At 40.6% G+C, this 27871-nt stretch overlaps 1 protein-coding gene across 1 annotated transcript in view; it reads left to right on the top strand.

The window, feature by feature from the left end:
• Nucleotides 1-7395: 7395 nt before the first annotated feature.
• Nucleotides 7396-27871, top strand: part of LOC124789248 (solute carrier family 22 member 7-like) — a 110490-nt gene continuing 90014 nt past the window's right edge. Inside the window, exons 1-2 of the mRNA XM_047256543.1 lie at nucleotides 7396-7437; nucleotides 26675-26934. Coding sequence (XP_047112499.1) covers nucleotides 7396-7437; nucleotides 26675-26934 — 302 coding nt within the window. The remainder of the gene's footprint in view (nucleotides 7438-26674; nucleotides 26935-27871) is intronic.

Genomic DNA, 27871 nt, shown 5'->3' on the forward strand with positions numbered 1-27871 from the left:
GTTAGAATCTTTCATTTAGATGGCAGTACTGGCGCTCGCTATATTGCAGTAGTTCGAGTAACGAAGATTTTTATGAGGTAAGTGATTCACGAAAGGAATATGTTATTGTTAGTCAGCGCCATTCTTTTGTAGACATTATTGAAAGTCAGACTGCGTTGCGCTAAAAAAAATACTGTGTGTCAGTTTACTGTTGATCAGAATAAGTAAAGAGAGAAATGTCTGAGCATGTTCAGTTTTGCTCAGCTGTTTGAAAATCAAATAACGTAAGAGGTTTACCAGCACTATCGTTTATAATTTTTCTAAGGGGATGTGTCAGAATCAATTGCTGAGGAAATAGCAATTACAACGACTCACTGTCAAACAAAGGTGTAATTCAAGAGATGTACACAAATGCTTTAGAATTACCACAAGCGACAAAAAGCATACTCAGTATCTTTCTCTTAATATCACATTCTTTTATTTCTATTTACGATTATAATGTTTCTCCACTGAAGATAACCGATTTATTACTTATGTCTTGAAAATAAACAAATTAGTGTCTATTACTAAAAAATGACGTCATTGGTCAAAGCCGACGAGTTGTATCCCATTCTTCAGTTGAGACCAGTGTATCTACTTCAAGTAATTTTCAGAAAATATGAAAATAACGCCACGGGAAATCCTGTCCCTAGCACCAGTTTAGATCGTTGTCAGTCAGTTGCTGTCTAGTTTCTGTGGTCACTGACGAGCACAACATGTGCCGTTTTCTGTGCCTCTGTGAGCACTGCCCTTTTTCGAAGTACCAGTGTTCATTGCATGCTGTCCCTTTCACAATGCTCTCTTGCGGACTGGTTGTGACGGACCAGCATTCACCGACAGCAGCATTTCATGTTGCAATTCAAGCCCCTTGTCACTGACACGCTTTCTCGGGTGCCTGTCGGTTAGGATCTTTCTGTCACTATTGTTCCTACCTCGTGTTACATGGCTGCCAATAGTACAACATTTCTTCGAGACACATTGCACAGTCACCGTAGATAAGTAAACAAATCGGGCAATTTATTCATTGTGTGGTCACGTGCACGTCCGAACACGGTAGCTTTTTCCTTTCAGTGTGTCACGTACCATTTTCCAGGCAGCCGACTGTAACGCATACACACCACTTTACTGCCGTGGCTTATGCCAGCGGTGGTAAGTCGCGCAACCTCCCGGTAACAGTTCTACACCGTCCACTGTGCAAGAGTCTGCCGAAAACGAGACGGTGCATCCTGCTCGCTAAGGAGGCAGTGCTTAGGTGCGTATTTGTGTCATTGTTGTACAGTGGATGTTTACATAGGAGGGCGCGGTGTCCCTTGGTATTTCTGCAGTTTTCTTTCGCCGGCAAGAGATACAAAGACGTCTTGTTCGATAATAAACTTCTGTTTCATCGTGTACAGCGCACTGCAAATTACCTCCGCCTCAAAGAATAGAAATCACCAGCGCATTTAACGCGAATAGTGTAAGACTGATTCGAGGATCATTCCGTGAACGTTGCTTGCGTGGCTTCTAGGGACGTCTGACCCTGGTCTTAATCCTATTCGTCGCGCCATTGCGTAGGGTTTGCTCGCTTCGGTCTCAGTTCTGGCCAATCAAAGAGAGTTGTGGGTGGTGGATGTGTGGTGATGAATCAAGATGGCTGCTATACGCCTTCTTTGTCTCTTCGAATCTTTGTGTCGATAGGTCACCACCGCCTTCGTTAGGAACAGGAGTCTTAACGTGCAACTAGGTAGCTACCAAATATTGTGTTTCTTATTTGTTTCTCTTTTTAAGCGTAGTCAAAATGTTCTCACCATAAACACTTTTTGGATAGTAGTGTCGAATCGGTAGAAAATATTAAATAACCTTTCTGGAAAGGATATTTGGTTTTGAGAACACTATTCAACGATTCTACTTTTAGAACATTTTCAATATGAAATTCTTCCAGTTTCTCGCAGATTAATATATGAGGTTCAACGTTAATTGTATAACCTTTATATATAAATTATCTACATATTAAATACTGAATATCCTTTTCCAAAAACTTTCTCCTCGTGCAATGTGTCCTTAAGATTTCTTATCACAAACATTTTTTGGATAGAAGTGTCGAATTGGTGGAAAACATTAAGTAACAGCAAACACACACACATGGTAGATAGCCAACTTAATGCAACAATGCGTATTATATCAGGCACAATCAGGCCAACTCCTACAGTGTGGCTGCCCGTTCTCAGTAACATAGCCCCTCCTAACCTGCGCCGTGAACACGCTCTGGTTAGAGAATTTCAAAAAATCATGACCAACCCTCAATTAAAAATCCATGAAGATACTCACGACATCCAAGTAAACCGACTCCGGTCTAGGCATCCTCCACTAAAGACCGCACAGGCTCTGCACCAAACCAACTTTAAAAGAAATGACCGATGGAAAGAGGAATGGGAGAGCAGAACAGCAGTAAACTGCCACAGTATGCCATGCATCTTTAGTAAACCAAAAGGATTTGATTGCCCTCGCAAAGTTTGGTCAACTCTTAATCGCATCAGAACCAACTGTGGGAGATGCGCCGATTCCTTACACAGATGGGGTAAACTTCCTTCGGCCGCTTGCGACTGTGGCGCTGAGAGACAGACGGTCAAACACATCGTTCAGGAATGCCCACTAAGGGCATACGAGGGTGACCCACGGGATTTCCTAATGGCGACCCAAGAGGCAATCGACTATCTATTATCTAAGCTGGACGTCTGCTTGTGATTGCTCTTCTGTGAGTGTAAATTTACAATTGGCGGTGTTCTTAATACAAACTGTTATTTATTGCTCTGTTTATACATATGTGATTTTTCTTAAATCGTGTTGTTTCTGTAATTTTTACTGTGATGTTATGAGCCATACGCTAAATAAATAAATAAAAATTAAGTAACCTTTCTGGAAAGGATATTTTGTTTTGAGAACTCTATTCAACGATTCTTCTTTTGGATCATTTTTCAATATGAAATTCTTCCAGTTTCTTGCAGATTAATATATGAGGTTCAACGTTAATTGTATAAGCTTTATATGTAATTTATCTATATATGAAATACTGAATATCCTTTTCCAAAAACTTTCTCCTCGTCTAATGTGTCCTTAAGATATTTTATTCAACGGCTGACAAATACTGACTGTTGGGTTGCCATGTACTGACCTGTGAACCGTGTGGTGAAACAAAACTTTTACCTTGGTGGATTGCTAAATTTGAAATAATGAAAGTGAATCTAAGTAAATCCCAAAAGAAAATGCTGCATTTTAAATAACGAAAGTGAATTTAATTAGATCCCAAAAGAAGCTAATTGTGTACTCGGTGAAAACTATCGACCTGTAACTAATACTGAAGTACGTTATGAACGTTACGTAACATGAAGTGCAATGTCTAACTCTAAATAACCGCAAAATAAAATACTGCTCAGCTCGGAACAAAATATCTGTTTAAGATTACCTTCTCTGTTCACTGTAAGTTAAACTGCTTACTTAGACAACACCTGATAATTCTGGCTACCTACCGTTTGCTCACAACAATGCAAAGTGAGATCTGACCTGAACGAAAAGTAGCTTACCTTTTGCTCAGCACGCTATTATATGTCTGGTGTAATGATGTTCACGAAAGCCAAGTGAAATCAGCAAATGGAGCAGTTAAAGAAAAATAAGCTACTCAGCATTAAATTTTTCCTTGCGTGTCGGAAACAATCTGTAGCTGCGTGTGGCGTAAGGTGTAATCCACACATGACGTAATATTTCAAACTCTACTAAGAATAATGCAGGAGGGTTTTACTTTAAAGAAAATCTTTCTTGACAATTATACTCTGCTTATTGTTAACAAAGAGTGTACAACATAAGGTGACTAACAATTACGAAATTCTTTCGTTACAAAAATTACTGACATTTAAACCAACTGCGTAATTTGTGACATAACGAAAGCAAGGAGATCGAATTAACACTTCTCATGAATATAATTAATTATATAAAGGACAAAGATTTTCCTTCAATTAATAGTTCTGACAAACAAACATTTCTTTCTTGCGCGTGCATTGGTTATCTTGAATTATTCCTCCAAAAATATTCTCCCTTCGTATAATCAAGACAATATCTTTACAAATGAGTTTTCACCTTCGTAATTATCCCACATAATTGCACCAAGACTCATAAATATCAGATCTACTTCTTTAAAACACAACTGCTCGCTACAATGCCTCTAATAAGAATGCCCTAGCGCTGTACAATTGACTGGCGATCAAGTGCACCATAGATTCCATTAAACACTGAGTCAAGGATTTTATCTACTACACGTGCAGCGCGCTCATGCTTCTTTGTCCCAGTGCAGTAAAGGTGAAATATTTACAATGGCAGAAAACATATGAAAACCTTACCACTGAAGGTATATTTTTAGAGAACATTGGAAGGATGGTGTGAATGGAACACACTGTATGAGTATATGAGTGGCAGACACAAAATTTGAGGATGTTTGTTCACGTAAGAATGATCTGATCGAACTGCAGTGTAATAATTGAAAGTAAATGATTTTGGTTAACAATTATGACTGCCGCATCTGCAACGCATTTACGCTCTTCCAAATCTTTGTGATGTTAGGTGAAGATTTGTGTGATGTTGGGAGCTTAATTATCGTAATAACGATGGGGAAAGTGTCTTACGGTCTGCTAGTTTTATAGATGATGGAGCTCTCGTGTTGCAGCCTAACGTTTCATCACCTCCCCCCCCCTCCCCCCACCTGCCCTCCCTCAAATACACTCATGGCCTTTCTGTCCTCGACTGCACTTGGTTGTGGGAGAGATGGAGCCTGACTAACTCGATGTGCTACGTAACATTATGTGTAGTTGTAGATGACAAACTTATTTACACCACTCTAAAGGACATTTCCAGATCGTTAATCGTCACGCAGAACTAAAAAGTAGTGGGAATTGCGCCGCTGACATGATAGAAAATCCAAAGAGATTCTGGTCGTATGTGAAGTATGTTAGCAGCAAGAAACAATCAATGCCTTCTCTGCACGATAGCAATGGAGAGACTATCGAAGACAGTGCTGCCAAAGCAGAGGTACTAAACACAGCCCTCCGAAATGCTTCCACAAAAGAAGACGAAGTAAATATTTCAGAATTCGAATCGAGAACAGCTGCCAACATGAGTAACGTATAAGTAAATATCCTCGGAGTAGTGAATCAACTCAAATCAAGCAACTCAATAAAAGCAAGTCTTCTGGTCCAGAATGTATATCAATTAGGTTCCTTTCCGAGTATGGTGATGCATTAGCTCCATACTTAACAATCGTATACAACCGTTCGCTCGACGAAAGATCCGGACCCAAAGACTGGAAAGCTGCACAGGTCACACCAATATTCAAGAAAGTTAGTAGGAGTAATCCACTAAATTACAGGCCCATATCGTTAACGATGATATGCAGCAAGATTTTAGAACATATATTGTGTCCGAACATTATAAATTACCTCGAAGGAAACGGTCTATTGACACACAGTCAACATGGGTTTAGAAAACATCGTTCCTGTGAAACACAACTAGCTCTTTATTCACACGCAGTGCTGAGTGCTATTGACAAGCGATTTCAGATCGATTCCTTATTCCTGGATTTCCGGAAGGCTTAACACTCTGTACCACACAAGCGGCTCGTAGTGAAATTGCGTGCTTATGGAATATCGTCTCAGTTATGTGACTGGATTTGCGATTTCGTGTCAGAGAGGTCACAGTTCGTAGTGATTGGCGGAAAGTCATCGAGTAAAACAGAAGTGATTTCAGGTGTTCTCCAAGGTAGTGTTATAGGACCTTTGCTGTTCCTTATCTATATGAACGATTTGGGAGACAATCTGAGCAGCCGTCTTCGGTTGTTTGCAGATGACGCTGTCGTTTATCGACTAATAAAGTCATCAGAAGATCAAAACAAAGTGAAAAACGATTTAGAAAAAATATCTGAATGGTGCGAAAAGTGGCAGTTGACCCTAAATAACGAAAAGTAGAAGGCCATCGACATGAGTGCTAAAAGGAAGTCGTTAAACTTCGGTTACACGATAAATCAGTCTAATCTAAAAGCCGTAAATTCAACTAAATACCTAGGCATTACAATTACGAACAACTTAAATTGGAAAGAACACATAGAAAATGTTGTGGGTAAGGCTAACCAAAGGCTGCGTTTTATTGGCAGGACACTTAGAAAGTGTAACAGACCTACTAAGGAAACTGCCTACACTACGCTTGTCCGTCCTCTTTTAGCATACTGCTGCGCTGTGTGGGATCCTTACCAGATAGGACTGACGGAGTACATCGAAAAAGTTCAAAGAAAGGCAGCACGCTTTGTATCGTGGCGGAATATGGGAGAGAGTGTCACAGAAATGATAAAGAATATGAGCTGGGAATCATTGAAAGAAAGGCGTTTTCCGTTACGACGGGATCTTAGCACGAAATTCCAGTCACCAACTTTCTCCTCCGAATGCGAAAATATTTTGCTGACACCGACCTACTTAGGGAGAAACGACCACAAAGATAAAATAAGGGAAATCAGAGCTCGCACGGAAAGATATAGGTGTTCATTCTTTCCGCGCGCTATACGAGATTGGAATAATAGAGAATTGATTGTGAAGGTGGTTCAATGAACCCTCTGCCAGGCACTTAAATGTGATTTGCATAGTATCCATGTAGATGTAGATGTAGATAGAAGACCAATCAAGGATCAACACCCCTTCTACCTTGGTTAGGGACAAGAAAGGTGGTTGCAATGTGATGTCGCTTTTCCAGGAAATTGTAGATATTTGTGAATTGCTTGAGATGAAACAATAGCAATAAGTACAGTATAACTCGTATATGTGAATGAATTCTTCATGTTTCCTGTAGTATTTATCTGTAGATGACTTCACAGTTAAATCTGTTTTGGCAGTAAGAATTTACTGGGAATTAAGTTCTTCCAGTTTTGAATGTGTATTGTGTTAAGAAAGAATCCTGATAATGTTCTACACTCTGTCATCTGTTTATGTTCTTCGCGAACGGGACAGGGTGGGCTGTCGAAGAAGTCTGGTTCTTCTCGGGTGCTCACAGCCATCTGTGGTTACAGCATAAGCAGCCTCAAAATGAAAACATTTGTCTTGATAAATTATCATCCTCTTGACTTGTCAGATAGTTATATACGTCTCATCTTCGTCCATTTGTTACTCATACACCCATTAGACATGAATTTCATCACTTGTGTTATTTCCTCACAGTTGCAAACCAGAAACAGGTTTCCTGCTCCAGGTGACGTCAGCAGATACCCAGTATGACAGCAGTTGCTGTGATACGGGACTCCAGTCTCCTGCGTCACAAACTGTCCCAGTGAGCGAACGTGCTGTCCTCTTGAACGGAAGTCTTTGTGCAGGGATGGAGAAAGACATCGGCAACGGCGAACTGCAAGTACTAGAGGTACTGTGAAACTTCTGCCCAATTACAAAACAACAAACGCATCCTGCATTATATATTTACACAGCTATACACAATGAGGCATTTGAAACTGTTTTGGTATTATTTGGAAAACTGCAAATCAGATTAAAAAGAAAAATTGTTTGTCTCGAAGAGGGACCTCCAATAACACCAAACTCCACCCCCCTGCCCCACCCCCAAGGCGCGGGAGAGGGAGGGGGCCTACTTTCTATTGAGGATTCGGATTCTCTCGGAAAAATACGTAACTACTGCTGTAATTTTTTTTCCAGTGCGTTATAGATAGCGCTGTAATCGACAAAAATCAAATTGCGTTAAAAACTGTTTAAGAATGTTAATATTTCTACATCTGCATGATTACTCTGCTATTCACAATAAAGTACCTGGCAGAGGGTCAATGAACCACCTTCATGCTGTCTTTCCACCGTTCCACTCTCGAACGGCACGCGGGAAAAACGAACACTTAAATTTTTCCGTGGGAGCCCTGATTTCTCTTATTTTATCGTGATGATCATTCCTCCCTATATAGGCGGGTGCCAATAGAATGTTTTCGCAATCGGAGGAGAAAACTGGTGATTGAAATTTCATGAGAAGATCCCGTCGCAACGAAAAACGCCTTTGTTTTAATGATTGCCACTCCAATTCACGTATCATGTCTGTGACACTACCTCCCTATTTCGCGATAATACAAAACGAGCTGCCCTTCTTTGTACTTTTTCGATGTCATCCGTCAGTCCCACCTGATGCGGATCCCACACCGCACAGCAGTACTCCAGAATAGGGCAGACAAGCGTAGTGAAAGCAGTCTCTTTGGTAGACCTGTTGCAACTTCTAAGTGTTCTGCCAATGAATCGCAGTCTTTGGTTTGCTCTACCCACAATATTATTTATGTGATCGTTTCAATTTAGGTTATTTGTAACTGTAATCCCTAAGCATTTAGATTAATTTACAGCCTTCAGATTTGTGTGACTTATCGCGTAATCGAAATTTATCTGATTTCTTTTAGTACTCATGTGAATAACTTCGCACTTTTCTTTATTCAGGGTCAATTGCCACTTTTCGCACCGTACAGATATCTTATCTAAATCATTTTGCAAGTCGTTTTGATCATCTGATGACTTTACAAGACGGTAAATGACAGCATCATCTGCAAACAATCTACGACGGCTACTCAGATTGTCTCCAAAGTCGTTAATATAGATCAGGAACAATAGACGGCCTATAACACTTCCTTGGGGAACGCCGGATATTACTTCTGTTTTACTCGATGACTTTCCGTCTATTACTGCGACCTGTGACCATTCCCACAGGAAATCATGAATCCAGTCGCACAACTGAGGCGATAATCCATAGGCACGCAGTTTGGTTAGAAGACGCTTGTGAGGAACGGTGTCGAAAGCCTTCTGGAAATCTAAAAATATGGTATCAATTTGACATCCCCTGTCGATAGCACTTATTACTTCATGAGTGTAGAGAGCTAGCTGTGTTTGACGAGAACGATATTTTCTGAATCCGTCCTGACTATATGTCAATAAATCGTTTTTTTTTTTCGCGGTACTTCATAATGTTCGAATACAGTGTATGTTCTAAAACCCTACTGCAAATCGACGTTAGTGATATAGGCCTGTAGTTCCCTTTTTGGGTATTTGTGTGACTTGAGCAATTTTCCAGTCTTTAGGTACGTATCTTTCTGTAAGCGAGTGGTTGTATACAATTGCTAAATATGGAGCTATTTTATCAGCATACTCTGAGAGGAACCTGACTGGTATACAATCTGGCCTTGCCTTTATTAAGTGATTCCAGCTGCTTTGTTACACCGAGGATATCTACTTCTATGTTTCTCAATTTGGCATTTGTTCTTGATTGGAATTCAGGAATATTTACTTCGTCTTCTTTGGTGAAGGAGTTTCGGAAAACCGTGTTTAATAACTCTGCTTAAGTGGCATTGTCATCAGTGACTTCACCGTTGTTGTCGCACATTGAAGGTATTGATTGTGTCTTGCCTCTGGTGTGCTTTATGTACGACCAGGCTATCGTTCTAATTTCTTCAATAAGAAACCGGTTTTATAGCAAAAAAGACCCCGGAACGCAATTGCTTTGTGCACATTTTTGATGTAATTTCTTTCACATATGACGCTCAGTTTGCTTTATCCAATGGGGATTCTTTACTTGCCAATAACGCGTATTATGCCGATTCAATTGACTGCGATTGGTAAAAGTTGATTCATCAGAGAAAATTATCTGTGAAATAAAATCATCATAGGCTCCTAGTTGTTGTCGTATCCAACTGCAAATGTTCAAGCCGTTTTAAAAGTCTTCCTCATGTAGTTCTTGATGTCAACGATAAGTGATGTGAATGGAATTTGCGTACATGCAATATGTGCAGAACACTTCTTTGCGAAATATTTGTCGAGAACTAAAGTATTTTTTACAAATTATGGAGAGCAGCAATCAGTCGTACAGTTCTTGTAAAAAATATGCGCATCTCCCATGTTGAGTTCTAATTCTGTTTCGGATTGACTGTGTTCTGCGTGAGAATGAAATCTCTGTTTTTGGATGATACACGGCATTGTATTATATTGTTATCTAGTCCATTCTTGAGTGCATACTTTGGTAAGGTGCAACTACTCTCTCCCAGCGACCTTTTCTATTTTAGGTGGTAGTCGTCTAGAGCAAAATCAGTTGTGGTTTGCGTCACCAGTATCTTGATGGATTGGTAGATTTTTATTATCCCAGATATTTTTGTACTCGTTCGTGAGAGCATTTATGCGTCGTAGTTGACGGGATAGAATTTGGACGGGATAGAATTTGGCTTCCTACTGGTAGACATTTCGTAGGTGTTGACTAATGGCAATAGGAATCATTCTCATGGTGTTATTTAGCTGGACGTCTGTTTCTTATGTATATGGACTACTTAGCGCTTGAGAAAACTGGACTCAGCAGAGAAACGTAGGGTGGAAGCCGATGCTCCCCAGGTTGTGACACACATCTTTTGGATAAAGTAGTTTCTGTTTTTCATGTTTTCGGGTATTTATGATAGATGACCTCTAAAAGAGAGGGGTCTATCTGGGGTTACCCCAAGATACTTAGGTGTTGTATTGCAAGTGTAGTGTTTTCAAATTGTGTGTTGCGTTTTCTTCTGGTGTGTTTATTAATTAGGTGAAAGCAGGAATCCTCCGTTTTGGTGGCGTTTGATTGGAGTCACCATTTGGGAAAGATATTTCACAGAACAACTAGATCTCCGTTAGAACTGCTTTTGACTGTTAGTTGTAGCTACACGTTGTTGCAAGTATTTAGTCGTTGACGTTATCAAACTTCCTTGATTTTGATTTTGGCGTGTCTGTTTTGTACAAACTGTTGAGAAATGGAGCAAGAACTGATCCGTGTGGTAAATCTTTTTTTATTTACTTGGTGATCTGATGTTGTATACCAAGACTACTTGGAACACTCGGTCATTTAGCATATTGTTGATTAGTCGAGATGTTGGTTTGCAAGGAATTACACGAAGAAGCTTGTATATAACTTCTCTTAGGACTGTATTGTTGCCCATTGATAGGTGAATGAATGCAGCTGCGGTTTTAAGTTTACTTTGAAATACTGGCTCGTTGGAGCTGGTGAGTAACAGAATCTGATTTATGCAACTTCGTTTTGGCCGGATGCCTGCTTGTTCAACTGGGATTGTTTCAAGTAATCTTGTACTGGGTCTATTATCCATAAGCCGTTCAAGTAGCTTGTAGGTCACACTTAGCAGGGCCATTCTTCGATAACTCTTAGGGTTATCAGCTGATTTGCCAGGTTTTAGGTAATATTGCGATTATCTTCGAGCATTTAAATTCTTGCGGTATGTTATAAAATCAAAGCATAGAAAGCAAAAGACCACAGATCAGTAAGTTGATGCAGTTTTTCTCCAATATAGTTAGTGAAGTACCTATCGCTTATGTGTGGGTTTATGTTTTTATTGTACTGTAATGCTCGTTACTACGCTTTTGTTCATGTTTTTGCAGCCCACTTAAAATCAGTTCACATCATATCTTTGTGTACTCTAAGGCTGACATATTTACTGCAAATTGTTCGTCAAGTAATACACCATCAGTGCATACTACCACTTGCGGCGTGGCGGGGTCGGTCGTCTGCGTTTTTGTTAACGCTATCGTCCAGTCCACCTACCTCGATAGGATTCTTACGGATGTCCCTTCACTTCTAACATTCTGCGTGGTGTCTGTCTGTTCTATATCGTGTCTCCCTACCACTTTCGCGCAACGACGCTCTGAGCGTGTTTTTTAGGGAATTGACTAGTTTGAACCTGGGACCTGTTGCTGGTAGGGAGACGCCAGACCACACATGACATGTAGGGTTCTGAAGAGTTCAGTGAGACTAGCGATGATATAACCAAATACTTAATGATTTCAGCGTCAGCTCCACTGCACTCCCTGTAAAAGAATCTTAATACTAACTAAATTTAGTGGAAGGGGTTCAAGGCTATTTTTAGTTAGCTGGTAAAATAACGTCGAAAAAGCAGTTAAGTTTACCATTGGAAATTTTATACTACTCACAAAACATTGTTTAAAAATTGCACTGTTGATAAAAGGAAATGTTTTAATACAGGATGGTAAAAACCAACTGCGTTCAACAAAAATGTGAACGAATATTCCCTGAATGGGTTTCCAAGTTCTACAATGGATCGAAGGATGACCTATGCCATATCACATCTATAATCTAGGTTTAAATTAAGATTCACAAAAGAGAAAACTATCAAAATGGTCTACAGTGACCCTCAATTATCTTTAATTACTTATCTAACTTGTCGTAAATTACAGTGGCTGATGTGGCTTCTCAATAACTATATAACAGAAAAATCATCGCGTTTCAGATTTTTACTTCAAGTGGCAAATGGTAACACCATGAGCTTGAATTGACGATCGACACTAGAATTACGCAAAAAGGGGGGGTGTACCAGATGAGACTTCTGCAGTTCTGAGAGAAGCTTTATGCGCTGTTACGCGGCATCGCGTGCGTTCATTACCTTGTCGGTGTTCGTCAGGGGGCAGCGGACAGCACAGCTCCGCTCACCTCGCCGTCTCGGAAGCAGCTCCCCCCTAACTTCTCCTTACTACAATTTACCGAAATTGGTTTAAAAAAACTATCTGGCTGTGTTTTCATCTGACCAATCAGGGTCTCAATGTTAACCTGAAGCTCTGCCTACAAAAATTCTTTCTATCCAATGAGAAACGTTATACTTTTCGTGGTGGGGCAATGTTTTTAAAGTTTGCAACGTAGCAGAGACGCGAAAAAGTCTCACGCTAAAACTTGCAGCTGGGGTGGTCCTAGTGGTTAGCTGGCGACGTGGGTGTCCAGTCTGTCCCTTACCGTAGGCCCTTCTAGCTTAACACGGTTCTGCTCTCGGCTTCTGCTCTCGTTTCTCCCCTCGGAACTGCGTCTGTCTCACCGTGGGAAGGTATGACATGCATTTAGGCATTCTTGTGTTAGTCTGTGGTATTCCATTTGCTCACTCGTTACTCGTATTACTTTGGTTAATTTAATGACACGATTTATTCGGAGCTATGTGACATACTACTGGATTTGCTTATCATGTCAGGGTTTTCATGGAAGGTGTTGGATTCGCCTGACATCTTACACACTCTGTGGTAGCAGACGCGTGCTAGGCAGTGTAAAGCAGCCATGATGAAACCACCACCTAATACGTACCACACACAGGCCTCGTAACTCTAGTTGAAAGTCAGTTCCTGAAAGGCCATGATTAAAAAATCGGGCGTTCGGGATCTTCAGTCTACTTGCAGAAAAGCGTTTAAATTTAGATTAGCTCTGCTTTTTATTCATATTGAAACACATGAAATGGCTATCAAGCCCGTATTTAATATGGTAAAACGTTATCATTCAAAGTTCACTGTCTTTATAACAAATATTCACTCGGAAAACAGCCAGAATTTAGTAAGTCCCACCCGACTAATTATCAGGTTCTACCAGTCACAGACTCACAACTACCGCGAGTTAAACATTCGGTCGTTTCAGTGGTCTTCTTCGTAAGAGGCGTTCGCTAGAATATTCCGTACAGAGTATGAAACACGCCACGCGGAGCTGTTACTACGACCAGAAAGTTCACACGCTCATATCTCTCAAAGTATTTAATTTAGAATCACCAAACCTTCATCAAATTGTTCGTAGTTCCAGTCGCTTCGGTCACGATATGTTTGAACCGACATTAGCTCACTATTTCCTTATATTACAGAGTATTTTTATGGAGCGATCTGACATCGTGTTATCCATAGACCGTCTAGCAAGCGACTCACTCTCGAAGTACTCTCCTCTCTGCACACTCCTCTTTTCGCGTGGGAACGGCGTAATTCTGATCGGCTGTTGATCTAAATGACCAATCAGAACGTTCCTTCCAGATCAGTATCGTGGCAAATCTTGCCTTATCCAATCACCAATTCGATAGTAATTAATGCCAGCAAAACTTCAAATTCTTGTATTTTGTTTAATCAAAATAAACGAAGTGCGAAATATTCTTCAAATTGATAAATAAACTTATTAGGCCTCTAACTTAACAAATCTGTATTTGCAATTCGAGTGTTAGCAGACATAGGCGACATAACAATTAAAAAGCTTGCATATTTTGCCTACTTTCATTCCATAATGTCATATGGTATAATATTTTGGGGTAACTCTTCAAGTCAAACAAAAGTTTTCAGAGTCCAAAAGCGTGTAATACGTATTATTTGTGGAGTAAATTCACGGACGTCCTGCAGAAACCTCTTCAAAGAACTGGGTATACTAACTACTGCCTCTCAGTATATTTACTCCTTAATGAAATTTGTCCTAAATAATATATCTCTTTTTCCAGCAAACAGCTCAGTTCATACATACAATACCAGAAACAAAAATGATCTGCACAAGGACTTAAAAGCACTCACTTTAATTCAAAAAGGGTTCCACTACTCAGGAACACTCATCTTCAATAATTTGCCAGCAAACATAAAAAATTTAGTTACAAATAAAGATCAGTTTAAAAGGAGCCTGAAAGACTTACTAGTGACCAACTCCCTCTACTCCATTGACGAATTTTTTAATAGAAACAAATGATGTATTGTATATACTCATAATATTGGTATTGTTATTTCAGCTTAAAAATGATGTATATACTCATACTATTAGTATTGTTATTTCAGCTTAAAAAAAATTGACTTGTTCCACATCCACGAGGATCTCCTCAGCACGGATCTATGGAACGAAAAACTAATCTAATCTAATCTGGCTACTTCTATACAAAAACAAGCACACACCGACATACACCACCTGAATCGTGGTTGCAACATAACTTTCCCACGGTTCGTTATTACAAGGTTTTGTGTAAAATGAAATATTAAATTTTAATGTATGTCCCACATACACTCTCTCAATCATTCTCACGCATTGACACGGCAAAATATAATCAAATAGTGAGTTTGACCGATTTTTGTATTACGTAATGCACAGTGACTAAAGTTTTTTAAAAAATCCTAATTAACTTTGGAATGGCTTCAAATGATAATGAAAGTCAATCTATTTTTGTTCCTAACTTGGTTTTAAAAAATAAATGTAGGTTTTAGGACTCTTAGGTAATTCTCTTTTTCTTCAGAACTATAATAAATAAAAACCTGAAATTTTGACAGCATCATTCTATTAACAAAAGGCTGTGTACTAAATTCGAACAACTTCGGATAATAACTCATGTGGATTATTTAGATTCGTAGAGGGTATGAATCTTCATATCGACTGAATGTTACGCTATGCAGTTCCTACGTCAGGCGGCGTCAGCTGTACTGTGAGCAAAAAAAAAAAAAAGCCATCCTGCAGCCACCTTACCAAAAAGCTGCTTGCCTTACTGCAACGAATGTCACGCACTATCGCATTTTTTGGAGTTGTCTTTATGAACGGTGACTGTGCATTGTCTGACAGACACCCACGGAAGTTACCGTATGTACTTTCAGTTAAGGGGTCAGCAGGTTCCTTGAACAAAATATCCATTAATAAATGCTCGAGCTATTCAAACTCAATATTGGCCTCCAAATTCCTGTTCACATACAACGTAGCACAGTCGCTACACTTGTAACCACTTTCGTGTTGTCAACACATGTCTCCTTTTCAGGCTGGTTGATTTAGCACTATTAACCAAAAAGAATCGCTACAATGTTCACTTAAAGAAGAAGCAGCAGAGAAAAATAATAGTCCCACACTAAGACAGGTACAGATACATTTATATTGTGATCTGTCTCTGCATTGTGTGCCTAAGAACATGTGGAACAATGTGTGTGTACAACTGGAAGCTCAAAGTGGGGAAAGATGCATCAAGGCAGGCAATGATGACGGAGCCCGCTGTTAATGGTTGCTGTGTATCTGAGGGAGGGATGGACAGTTCGCTAGTCGAAGCGGAAAACGCTCTACATTAAATATCGTGAGAACACTAAACTGAGTAACAGGCCCAGTTGTAAAGTTCTGTAAGCCAAATGTTCTGTGACCTTGTGCGTTGATCTTAGTAAAATGAGTTCTCTCTTTGAGACGCTATTAGAGCAATACGCTTTATAAAGCAGTATCATGTGGGAAGACAGGCATTGCCCAAAACGACAGCTGTTTCAACAAATAAAGCTATTGATTCATCAGCTATCGACGACCTCAAAAAGAAAATTACATTATTCCAGTGAAAAAATCCATAGTTACTTACATACCGCCGGCTGGGGTGGCCGTGGGGTTCTAGGCGCTTCAGTCCGGAACCGCGAGACAGCTACGGTCGCAGGTTCGAATCCTGCCTCGGGCATAGATGTGTGTGATGTCCTTAGGTTAGTTAGGTTTAAGTAGTTCTAAGTTCTAGGGGACTCATGACCTTAGAAGTTAAGCCCCATAGTGCTTAGAGCCATTTGAACCATTTTGAACTTACATATCGTGGTATATAAGAAAGATTCGAATGCTGAAAACATGGAATCATACTGTCCTCTTTGCATGCTATAATTTTCTAACATCTAGTTTTGATGGTTCAAATAGTTTACGAAATACGATGGATGTTACGAACATTTTATTCTGTCTTTATCATTTGCTTGTGTAATCAGTTCTCACTGTACTACCTATAAACCATTTTCTGAAGACTGTAAATAGATATAGCTCCTTTTCCAAATTTAAAGAATTATTCAATATGTTAGCTACATTTTGCAAGGAGCGATGCATGATCACTGTGCACCAAAACCAAACTCATAGCGAGTAGCTCATATTTACAGGCAATTCATCACGAAGCAGTGTGGAGCCATCACCAGCTTGCACAGTGTCTTATTAACAACTTGGTCCATGGCTTCTTGTGGTCGGTGGCACTCTGGAAACCTACCAACTCAAATCTGGACTCATCTGACCAGACCATGGTTTTCCAGTCGTCCAGGGTCCAAAACCGATATTTCGCCGCACTGTCCTAACAGAGACATTCGCCGTACGTACCACATTCACTTCTGCGGTACTTTCACGGAATGTTCGTTGTCTGTTAGCACTGACAATGCTACGCAAACGCCACTGCTCTGGGTCGTTAAGTTAAGGCCGCAGGCCACTGCATTGTACGTGGTGAGAGGTAATCCACAGATATACAGAAAACAGGGGAAACGTAGTGCAAATGTGGAATATGTGGGTGGAGGCGACTAGATGCACTCGAGTACAGTGCTATACTACGCGTCCCGATCCCAAATATGGTGGATTTGCGCTAGGTGTTGGCAGCTGTACTACGAGGGTCACTCCAAAAGAAATGCACACTATTTTTTTTAAATCCCTCTTTTATTCTACATGTTTGAAAGTTTTACAGTGTGTAGATACATCCTTTAGGAACCATATTTTCATTTCTCCACATCATTTCCATCTCTCTCAACTGCCTTACGCCATCTTGGAACCAGCGCCTGTATACCCGCACGGTAATATTCTGGAGCAACTTGTTGGAGCCACTGTTTGGCAGCGTGCACAAGGGAGTCATCATCTTCAAACCTTGTTCCACGAAGGGAGTCTTTCAGTTTCTGAAAGAGATGATAGTCGGATGGAGCCAGGTCAGGACTGTAAGGCCGGGGTTTCAGTGTTGTCCATCCGAGTTTTGTGATCGCTTCCATGGTTTTTTGACTGATATGTTGCCGTGCATTGTCGTGCAACAGCAAAACATCCTGCTTTTGCCGATGTGGTCGAACACGACTCAGTCGAGCTTGAAGATTCTTCAGTGTCGTCACATATGCATAAGAATTTATGTTGGTTCCACTTGGCATGATGTCCACAAGCAAGAGTCCTTCGGAATCGAAAAACACCGTAGCCCTAACTTTTACAGCAGAAGGTGTGGTTTTGAATTTTTTTTTCTTGGGTGAATTTGCATGATGCCACTTCATTGATTGCCTCTCCGTCTCTGGTAAAAAATGATGGAGCCATGTTTCATCACCTGTCACAATTCGTCCAAGAAATTCGTCTCCACCATTCTCGTACTGTTCCAAAAGTTCGCTGCATACCCACTGTCAACATCCTGGGAATTCACCTGGCACAAACCTTTCTTAACGCCAACACTTTCAGTATTCTGCAAACACTTCGTTCCCCTGTCCCAACGTAGCGTGACAATTCGTTCACTGCGATGGGTCTGTCAGCAGTCACCAATTCGTTAACTCTCTGCACATTGTCTGGAGTGTGTGCTCTACGAGGCCAGCCGCTGCGAGGACAATCCTCAATATTGCCGTGCCCGCTTTCATCACGTAACCTGCTTACTCACCGACTAACTGTACTACGGCCGACAGCAGCATCTCCATACACCTTTTTCAACCTCTTGTGGATGTTTCCCACTGTCTCGTTTTCACACTACAGGAATTCTATGACAGCACGTTGTTTCTGACGAACGTCAAGTGTAGCAGCCGTCGTGAAGACATTCTGTGACGGCGCCAATCACGGGAACAGGTTGAACTAAGTTTGAAAACATGCGGGAAGGATGTATCTACACACTGTAAAACTTTCACACATGCAGAATGAAAACTGTATTTTTACAAATATAGTGTGCATTTACAAGCAGCTTTAGAACACGGAACGAGAAGTTATGTCATGAGAGCGTGGGTAGAAGTGACATAAAAAAAATCGATAGAATTGCGAAAAATGATGGAAAATACGTATAAATTGAGGGAAAATACGCTGAAATGCGGGGGAAATTGAGAAAGTAATTGCGTGACTGCTGGTTGACGCAGAACAATTCTTGTTAAAGGGGACAAGTATGCGACAACAATAGGAATCCGAGAAAACGTCGACATGGAAGCGAAAGGAACCAGGGAAACAGTTACTTTTTTCCATCGAGGCAGCATCCCACTGTATGTCTATTGAGGTAACAGTGATACACGCGGTTGCTTCTGTATTTGACGCTTTTAAGGAAAACAGAAACCGTTTGCCTCTAAACTGACATACATCTTCGTTAAAGGATAACAGAGAGTGGACGGGGTGATCGATTGAGATGGAGCTGTAACGAGGTACGATTTAATGGGAGACTGATGGTGCATTGTAGAGGGAGAGGGATATGTTGGCGCAGGCCATTTGGCCATTTATTCACCAGTTCTGTCAGGATGTATCAGTCGCGTGGCATAGCCTGCATTCGAATCGGATACGACCACGTGTTCTGTATTTGACTTAGGGCACTGTCTACTTGCGATCGTTAACAGCAAACCTCTCCGTCATCAGTGGGCTTCCATCTCATGTGTGATGAAACGTGACCATCCTGTTTCGACACATTCCTCTAAACGAACGAAGATTTATGCGATGTACTCCATTCCCTTGTCGTATCTTGGGTATAAAATCGGGACTTTAGTTTTACAACTAAGATGATTCTAAGTTAGCGATATGTGTTCGTGAGACACTGCAATCCTCATGTATTCATCTGCTTGACAGATGTCCTGCTTACAGAGTTAGTGGAGGCATGATGCGTAATTTCACATGTCGGGCGCCGCTACTATGCGTTTATCTATTTCCTTGCAAGAGGTATTCTCCATTATTAACATCATTTTATATAGGACTGATGCAAGCATAGTATAATTTCTGAACCTTGATCGGATATGAACAGTGGACGCTATACGTCTCTGGAGAGCTACATTTTGCATGTATCACACCCAGCCACTGTTTTAAGGAAGCAGTTTTTTCGTTTTACAGTTTGTTACCATAGTTTATCTTAGAGAAACCTGCAAGAAGGATGTATGTCATGCGCTTGAGATATATTTCTTACACTGGAATATTAACAGCGCTATACAGTATGTGTTTGTGTTGCGACATGTGCAAAGGAAATGACTATATCCAGTCGCAAGGAAGGTATGGATTTCACATGGAATACTGTGATAGCAAAGGGGAGAGTATGTCAAGTCATTGGAACTGTACAGATATTTCTATTTCCAGAGCCACAGCCATCAGCAGGGAATATTTCCGATACTTCACTCATTGTTGAATGTCATACAACTCAGGCCACAATAGCAACATTCAATTGTAAGTACAGCGATCAAATATATAAGCGACCAATTTCCTAGGACGATGATTCTGCCTATGCATGCTTGGCGTGCAGCGCCGGTGGCATGTGGTGGTAATGATTAATGTTTCCCATTAACAGCAGAAGCTGCCGAAATAGAAAGGCAGGAACATAGTTGAATGAACCGATTCGTCCTCTAGACGACCAAATAGCGAACTAATACTTACTATGTGTTGGGCAACTTTCGTGATTGCATGGCAATTTTAGAAGATTCAATATGGACGTGTGTTTGCGATGGACCATTATTCTCTCCCATGTAAATTGTCTGAGTGACTGCTTCTTCACATTTCCCATCTTTATTTGGTTGAGAGAAGATCGATTGTGTTGTGTGTAGAGTGCATCTAGCAGGAGAAAGACGGGTGGAGGACACGTTTGCTGGTTCTCTAGACATGAGAAACACCTTAGTTGATTTTGTAAATTACAATGATGGTTTGGAATCTGTTAAATCACCGACATCGGTATTCACGAGTGAAAATATCAGTTTCGTCATTTGTTTCCGAGTTTTCAAGTAAAGGTCTTAACAGACGGGATAAGTTTCTAGTTACTCAATGGCTCACAATGATTTCTTACTCAGGGGAAAATTCTGTGATCTGGGTGGTGGAAGCTATGCATGGAATGCACTGACACAAACCCCGACTTGACAGTCTGAATATACAAGGTTATTACAAATGATTGAAGCGATTTCACAGCTCTAAAATAACTTTATTATTTGAGATATTTTCACAATGCTTTGCACACACATACAAAAACTCAAAAAGTTTTTTTAGGCACTCACAAATGTTCGATATGTGCCCCTTTAGTGATTCGGCAGACATCAAGCCGATAATCAAGTTCCTCCCACACTCAGCGCAGCATGTCCCCATCAATGAGTTCGAAAGCATCGTTGATGCGAGCTCGCAGTTCTGGCACGTTTCTTGGTAGAGGAGGTTTAAACACTGAATCTTTCACATAACCCCACAGAAAGAAATCGCATGGGGTTAAGTCGGGAGAGCGTGGAGGCCATGACATGAATTGCTGATCGTGATCTCCACCACGACCGATCCATCGGTTTTCCAATCTCCTGTTTAAGAAATGCCGAACATCAAGATGGAAGCGCAGTGGAGCACCACCCTGTTGAAAGATGAAGTCGGCGCTGTCGGTCTCCAGTTGTGGCATGAGCCAATTTTCCAGCATGTCCAGATACACATGTCCTGTAACGTTTTTTTCGCAGAAGAAAAAGGGGCCGTAAACTTTAAATCGTGAGATTGCACAAAACACGTTAACTTTTGGTGAATTGCGAATTTGCTGCACGAATGCGTGAGGATTCTCTACCGCCCAGATTCGCACATTGTGTCTGATCACGTCACCATTAAGAAAAAATGTTGCTTCATCACTGAAAACAAGTTTCGCACTGAACGCATCCTCTTCCATGAGCTGTTGCAACCACGCCGAAAATTCAAAGCGTTTGACTTTGCCATCGGGTGTCAGGGCTTGTAGCAATTGTAAACGGTAAGGCTTCTGCTTTAGCCTTTTCCGTAAGATTTTCCAAACCGTCGGCTGTGGTACGTTTAGCTCCCTGCTTGCTTTAGTCGTCGACTTCCGCGGGCTACGCGTGAAACTTGCCCGCACGCGTTCAACCGTTTCTTCGCTCACTGCAGGCCGACCCGTTGATTTCCCCTTACAGAGGCATCCAGAAGCTTTAAATTGCGCATACCATCGCCGAATGGAGTTAGCAGTTGGTGGATCTTTGTTGAACTTCGTCCTGAAGTGTCGTTGCAGTGTTATGACTGACTGATGTGAGTGGATTTCAAGCACGACATACACTTTCTCGGCTCCTGTCGCCATTTTGTCTCACTGCGCTCTCGAGCGCTCTGGCGGCAGAAACCTGAAGTGCGGCTTCAGCCGAACAAAACTTTATGAGTTTTTCTACGTATCTGTAGTGTGTCGTGACCATATGTCAATGAATGAAGCTACAGTGAATTTATGAAATCGCTTCAATCATTTGCAATAGCCCTGTATAAAAGGTGCCATTGTGTGTTGGCTGGATTTACAAGTATCGAAAGTACAAAAAGTTTTCGTGTAAGTGGTGAAATCGATAAACTGAAAAGACTCTAGGGCTTTTTAAAATTATAATTACATCCTTTATTCATCGACAAGTATGTGATGGCAGGAGGCTTTTTGCAGTGTGAAAACGACACCCAGCTGGTGCAAGTGTGGACGTATCATAATTTTTTTATACACCTATAACTGATAATCAAAAATTTTATGCTGCTGCTTGAACATAAAGAGAGTGTGGCTTATGTTCCAACAAATCACCAGATGTTTGTGGGACGTAATCAAACTACTATTCATGTAAAAGAAAATTTTGTATGTCTAGTCGTAAGGGAAGGACGCATTCAACATGGTGTCTTTCCAAGCATTACGCCTGCAGGTGCAGTATTCATTACCGCATAGTGCCGGATGCCTGTCCTTCATAACAGTTGTTTGAGAGAATCTTGGCAGGATGCAGCTGCTTCCAGAAGCACTGATTCAAAGAATTTTTCAGATACTTTCCTAGGACTGAGGAGAATAGAGACATATAGCCAGTGTGAGTGGAGGCATACCATAACTTTTTCGGGTGCTGTACAGATATAAATGGTAACTGCACTGTTTGTGTAAAATGTGTTGCAGTGTAATGTTCTGTGGCTTATGTTGGGCATGACCAGAGAAAATAAGTGTGTGTCCTATCATGTGGGACGTATAGATTCAGCACATCCATAGCTGCAAGGTTATGAGAGATTTTTATGTGGAAAATTATGTGCCCTATAGATACTCAGATTCGTTCCAGTACCACAGCCATCAAGAGGAGACATTACTGCAGAAGCAATCCTAATATTTAACTGTAGTTACACTGGTAAATATGTTCCTGGTTCCCAATATTCTTGTGGGTCTTGTATGTATTTGATGATCTGTAGACAACTTTTGTGACGTTTAACTGTCAGTGCAATATGGCGATGTGTACAGAATAGGTTTTTGACACTGAAAGTCTTGTCTGCAGGGAATAATGGTGGGCAGTGCTCCCACACTGGCAGCAGCAGCGGTTTGATGGGTAAATTCAGTGACAGATAGGCTGTCCCATAAGGATTGCAAGGAAAAATACACCCTGTGCTATTCTGATAAGCACTGCAACATCCCTCTCGACACTGGACCCGCACCGCAGCTATGTGTCATCGCGGTGGCATTGGTGCCTAGGTGAACACGTATTTTGACAGGTATTTCTCGTGTGTCATGCATGAAAGAGATGCCGCCTTCTTGTGCTTGCGGAACCCGAATGGACACCTGTGCGTGGCTCGACAGTTGATGGCCGTGTCATCACTTCGCGGGGGCTGCCGGTGCACCCTGACCTTGGCGTCACCGTCGGGCAGTGGGTTGTGTTTTTTATTAGTGATCTTTTCTTTAAACTGTATTCCATTGATTTCACGGACTAATAGGATGCCACGAATTAAAAAAAAACTACCCCATACATGTGAAGAAGATCGATTTAATTAATTTGCATAAATTTTTTATATCAACATAGTATTAGCAGTACAATAGTGAAGGGAAGGATGTGTGTGAGTGGGCAACATGGAGCAGAACAGCAGGTTAAGTGCAGAACACTACATTAATTTGAATAAGTTTTATGTAAAATGCAGTACAATAGTTTAAGGGGGTTGGTGACAAAGAAGAATGCGCCATAAATGGCGTTCAAAACCATCTGAAATTCGAAAAGTGTATCAGAAAATGGTGAGAGGACATGAATAATTACTTAATTTGGTATCAAGGGCGGTACAATAGTTTAAGGAAATGAGGGTGATATGGAAAACCACTAAACATAACAATAGGTTAAGTGCTGACAAAGGGCCAAACATTAGGTTAAGGCACCTAGAGTACAGTGCTGAACATTAGGTTATGCAACATGTTTGCCCCACGTAATTGCTTCTTACAAGACCTACTTGTTACCAAACACCAGAGAATGATTATCAAGAGAAATCCATCCCCCACAAACTGAATGCTTTGTAAATAAATAATATATCCTTTAATTTCCTGTTATGAGATCCTTCCTCTCCACCAATTTCCATATATTCCATACACAGCAATCGATTTCTGGACAAATTCTTTAACTACATAAATTAACTATATTCTGTACACTGCCATAAATAATTAAATAATATTCTATACATTTTCTAAAGTGTTTAAACAATATTCCACACACTGCAACCGCATTCCCTCCAAATCACCGATCAATTGAGTCTCTTTTCCTGCCGATTTCTGGGAGAGATGTTGGGAGGGGAGCGGGCTTACCAGAGGGGGAGAAGTTAGTTAATTGATTAGTTTAATTAAGTAGTCAATCAAATTGATAAGAGTGAGAGGGGCTATCCAATAACTCAGACCTGAAAGTGTACCTGTAGCAGCGAGGGTGACGTTTCCTGATGAGGGACAGGTGTTGGAGGGGGCAGGGAAGCAATAAGTTAAGTTCCTGTCAATGAAAATGAAGGATCCTTTTAGTAGAACAATAGGTTAAGTACCTGTCACTCAAAGGAGAACGATAAGTTTGCCCCTGAGTGCATAACTGCCTCTCAGGTAGGCAACCCGCACTAACTAAATGCGCTGATGGCTGCTTTGCTCTACTACTCAAATGTACTGTTCACTAATGAGGTTTCACTTCAACATGCTATAAGTTACTACTGCATTAGGAGACTGTTGTAAATGGTGAAGGAGAATTTATTGTTGATGACTGAAGTCTCTGTTATATGTATCTGTCGTGTTCATTAAAGTTACTGAAAAATGCTATGAACATATGCATCAACGTAATAGCTGCTTGCATGAGGGCCAGAGGTGGACCAACGTGATATTGAAGCATCCAGTTTCTCATGACCTGTTTGCTTGCAGACTGCACATGTACACCATAGCTACTATAGTTCAATTCATTTATCTTGGTGGTTCGCGCATGCCCGCCCAGACGCGGGTGATTGCTGCGTTGCCAGTTGTACGCACCAAGAGAAGCAGCGCCATAGCATAGTTCGCAAACTTATGTTCAGGGGGGAGCACGCAGTTTATGAAGTAAAGCCACTACGGCCGCATTAAACCTTTCGCTGCTACACAGACGTGCTCCTCGCATTCCGCAATGTGCGCAATTTTGTCATCATTGCACTGCTCGCCTGTGCAGACACATGCTGTTTCGACTGCTTTGACATACTTTATCATTCGATTTCACAAAAACTATTTGGCCCAAAAATTTGATTTTTACACATCTTCTTGACTGATACCTTCCCCTCCATAAATGACTTAATTTTGTTCCGAAGTTCAATGCAGTTATTGTGCAGCATTATATGTAGTAAACCATTGCACGTATTGTGCAGCATTATATGTAGTAAACCATTGCACCAAATTTTGAAGAGTTTGCAGAGGTAAAAGTCCGTAGTGTATACTTTCTGTATAGTCGATTTTACTTGTCACTAGAAATTTCACAAAATTACATTCAAACGAATAAAATTCATGAAGTAAGACACTTTGATATTCTTTTTAAATAAAGAAAATATTTAGTACTGAACAAGGCTTGAACTCAGAACCTTTGGCTTAGCAGACCTACACTTTAACCATTACGCTAATGCAGCTTGTCGTTGAATATGTCTCCCAACATATCACGCAAAATACCCACAAACACTGTTGGTATGACTATGAATTATTCACGTTTCGTCGAAGTACAATAGGAAATAAACAATCACTGTTGTTCTTTATTGCGAAAAAGCGGTTTGTGAGAATGATACAAACACCTTTCCTTGCTATCGCATGAATTAGGAGGCTTATTGCTTGTTTGGTTTAATTAATTTATAGAATATGAAGCAATTGCTATAAAGAATGCTTTTTCCAAACTTTCTATAAAAGAAAGTCTGCTGTCAGGACACTGCTTTTGCTCAGTTACTTTATTTATGACTGAAGGGTTCTAAAACTGAAGGCACTCGTCCGTGCTCTGCACTGCATTCGAGCTCTGGCAACGTCGTTCTCTGTTCATTGGCTGACTGTGTTTTGTGAGGTCAGATGCGCAGAACGAACCTAAATTCGGCCGCCGTCATAAATGACGCGCACTTTAATTTCCATCCCATTTGGATAATTTCTCCGTGGTGCGTCATTTCTTCATTTTCTTTTCTTTTTTTGGTCCTAGAGTGTATTGCTGCACAGTCGTTGTTAATCTCGAAATAGTAACGGCGTAACACTGAACTCACAGAGCATATACGCTACTGGATGTACTTGTAATATCTCAAACACCCAATACTGACACAAGTTAATCACATGCACATAGGAATTGAATTCAACAAACAAAGAAACGACGAATTGTAAGAGAAAACAGCAACAAAATGGACTGAGCGATTATACACAAAAATAAAAAACTTAAATAAATAAAACTGATTGAAATATTTCGAAATAAATTAGGGTCAATGAGACTGGTAACTTTTGCTGCTGTTGTAATTGGAAACAGGACCAGATAACTCTACAGACACAAAAAACTATTGCCCACATGGTCTATCAGCAGACTATGGCACTCGCTGCCTGATGCTGCAGGTAAATAAGTTTTGTAGGCACAAACAAAAAATAAATGTCTGCCTGTCTTGCTGGGGACTCATTACCGCTCCCTGTCAGTGAGGTTGATAATAACACCGCTGTTTCGTTATTCATTTTCAGGAGAGGACTGGAATCCCAGAATGCAATTCAAAAACAAAGGCTTCTCCAGCATTTGAGGAGGTCCTGGACGCCATTGGGTCCCGGGGGAAGTTCCAGATGAGGCTGAACATCGTCTTCGTTTGCTTTGCCTCATGCTTCGACCTTATGAGTGTCAACATGTTCTACCTGGCTATGCAGACTCCAGATCACTGGTGCTACGTCCCTGGCAGGGAACTTTCCAACCTTTCAGTTGAGCAGTGGAAGAACCTCACCATACCAAGGTTTGTAGTGGTAAATATTTTAGCTTTCATCGATCGAATGTTCCATCGGTTCTTGGTAGAATGTTTAATACTTTGTGGATGTAAACACACATGATACTTGTGTAATATTATGTAGTATTTATTATTTATTTCACAAATCGTTTTTTGCCTTTTATGCAATCATCAGGTACAAAGGTATGTGGTGCAGTGAAGTTTTATTGGACATTTTAAACTAGAATATCTGCAGAGTATCTCAATTTCCAGAGATGAAAAATGTTAACGTTAAGTTTAAGAGTAAAACAAGAGGGACTGTTTCAGTGTAAATGCGGTATAAGATTATTTAACTGAGATAAAATAAAGGAAGGAAGACGAATATTTTTCAAGTAAATTAAATTAATGAACATATGTCCATCACACCAAGCTTAGTACTGAATGACCAGGCGCAGCTCCCTTACTCGCCACTACTAACTGCAGATGTTCCTCATAACCCCATCCAGGCCACGTGGTAAATTCCACCCCTTACTCACGCACCCCATTTTCCTCTATTTCAGTTACTATAATTTCCTATGTTGTGTGAAAAAATACATTGTGTAATCACATATGACTGCCTCACCTGCTTAATTTCTCTAATACAACTTATCTGTTAGTAATGTAGGAGCTATTAAAGACAAAATTATTTTTTTTCAGCCACATCTTTGGAATATGTAAACAAATTTTACTGTTGAATTTATTTTCTTCTATGAACAACTGTTGTAATTTGTATACAGCTAATGTGTAACATGTTTTACCTTGGTTAAATGGTCATACATCGCATTTACACTGAAATAATCCCTGATGTTTTATTCCTAAACCTAACTTCGGAAAAGGAGGTAATCTGTAGATGCACTAGTTTAAAGTATTTGATCCAACAAAATTTCACTGTATCACATACTTCAACTTTGTACCTGATGATCACGTA

This window comes from Schistocerca piceifrons, chromosome 3, assembly GCF_021461385.2.
Source record: "Schistocerca piceifrons isolate TAMUIC-IGC-003096 chromosome 3, iqSchPice1.1, whole genome shotgun sequence".
Lineage (NCBI taxonomy): Eukaryota > Metazoa > Arthropoda > Insecta > Orthoptera > Acrididae > Schistocerca > Schistocerca piceifrons.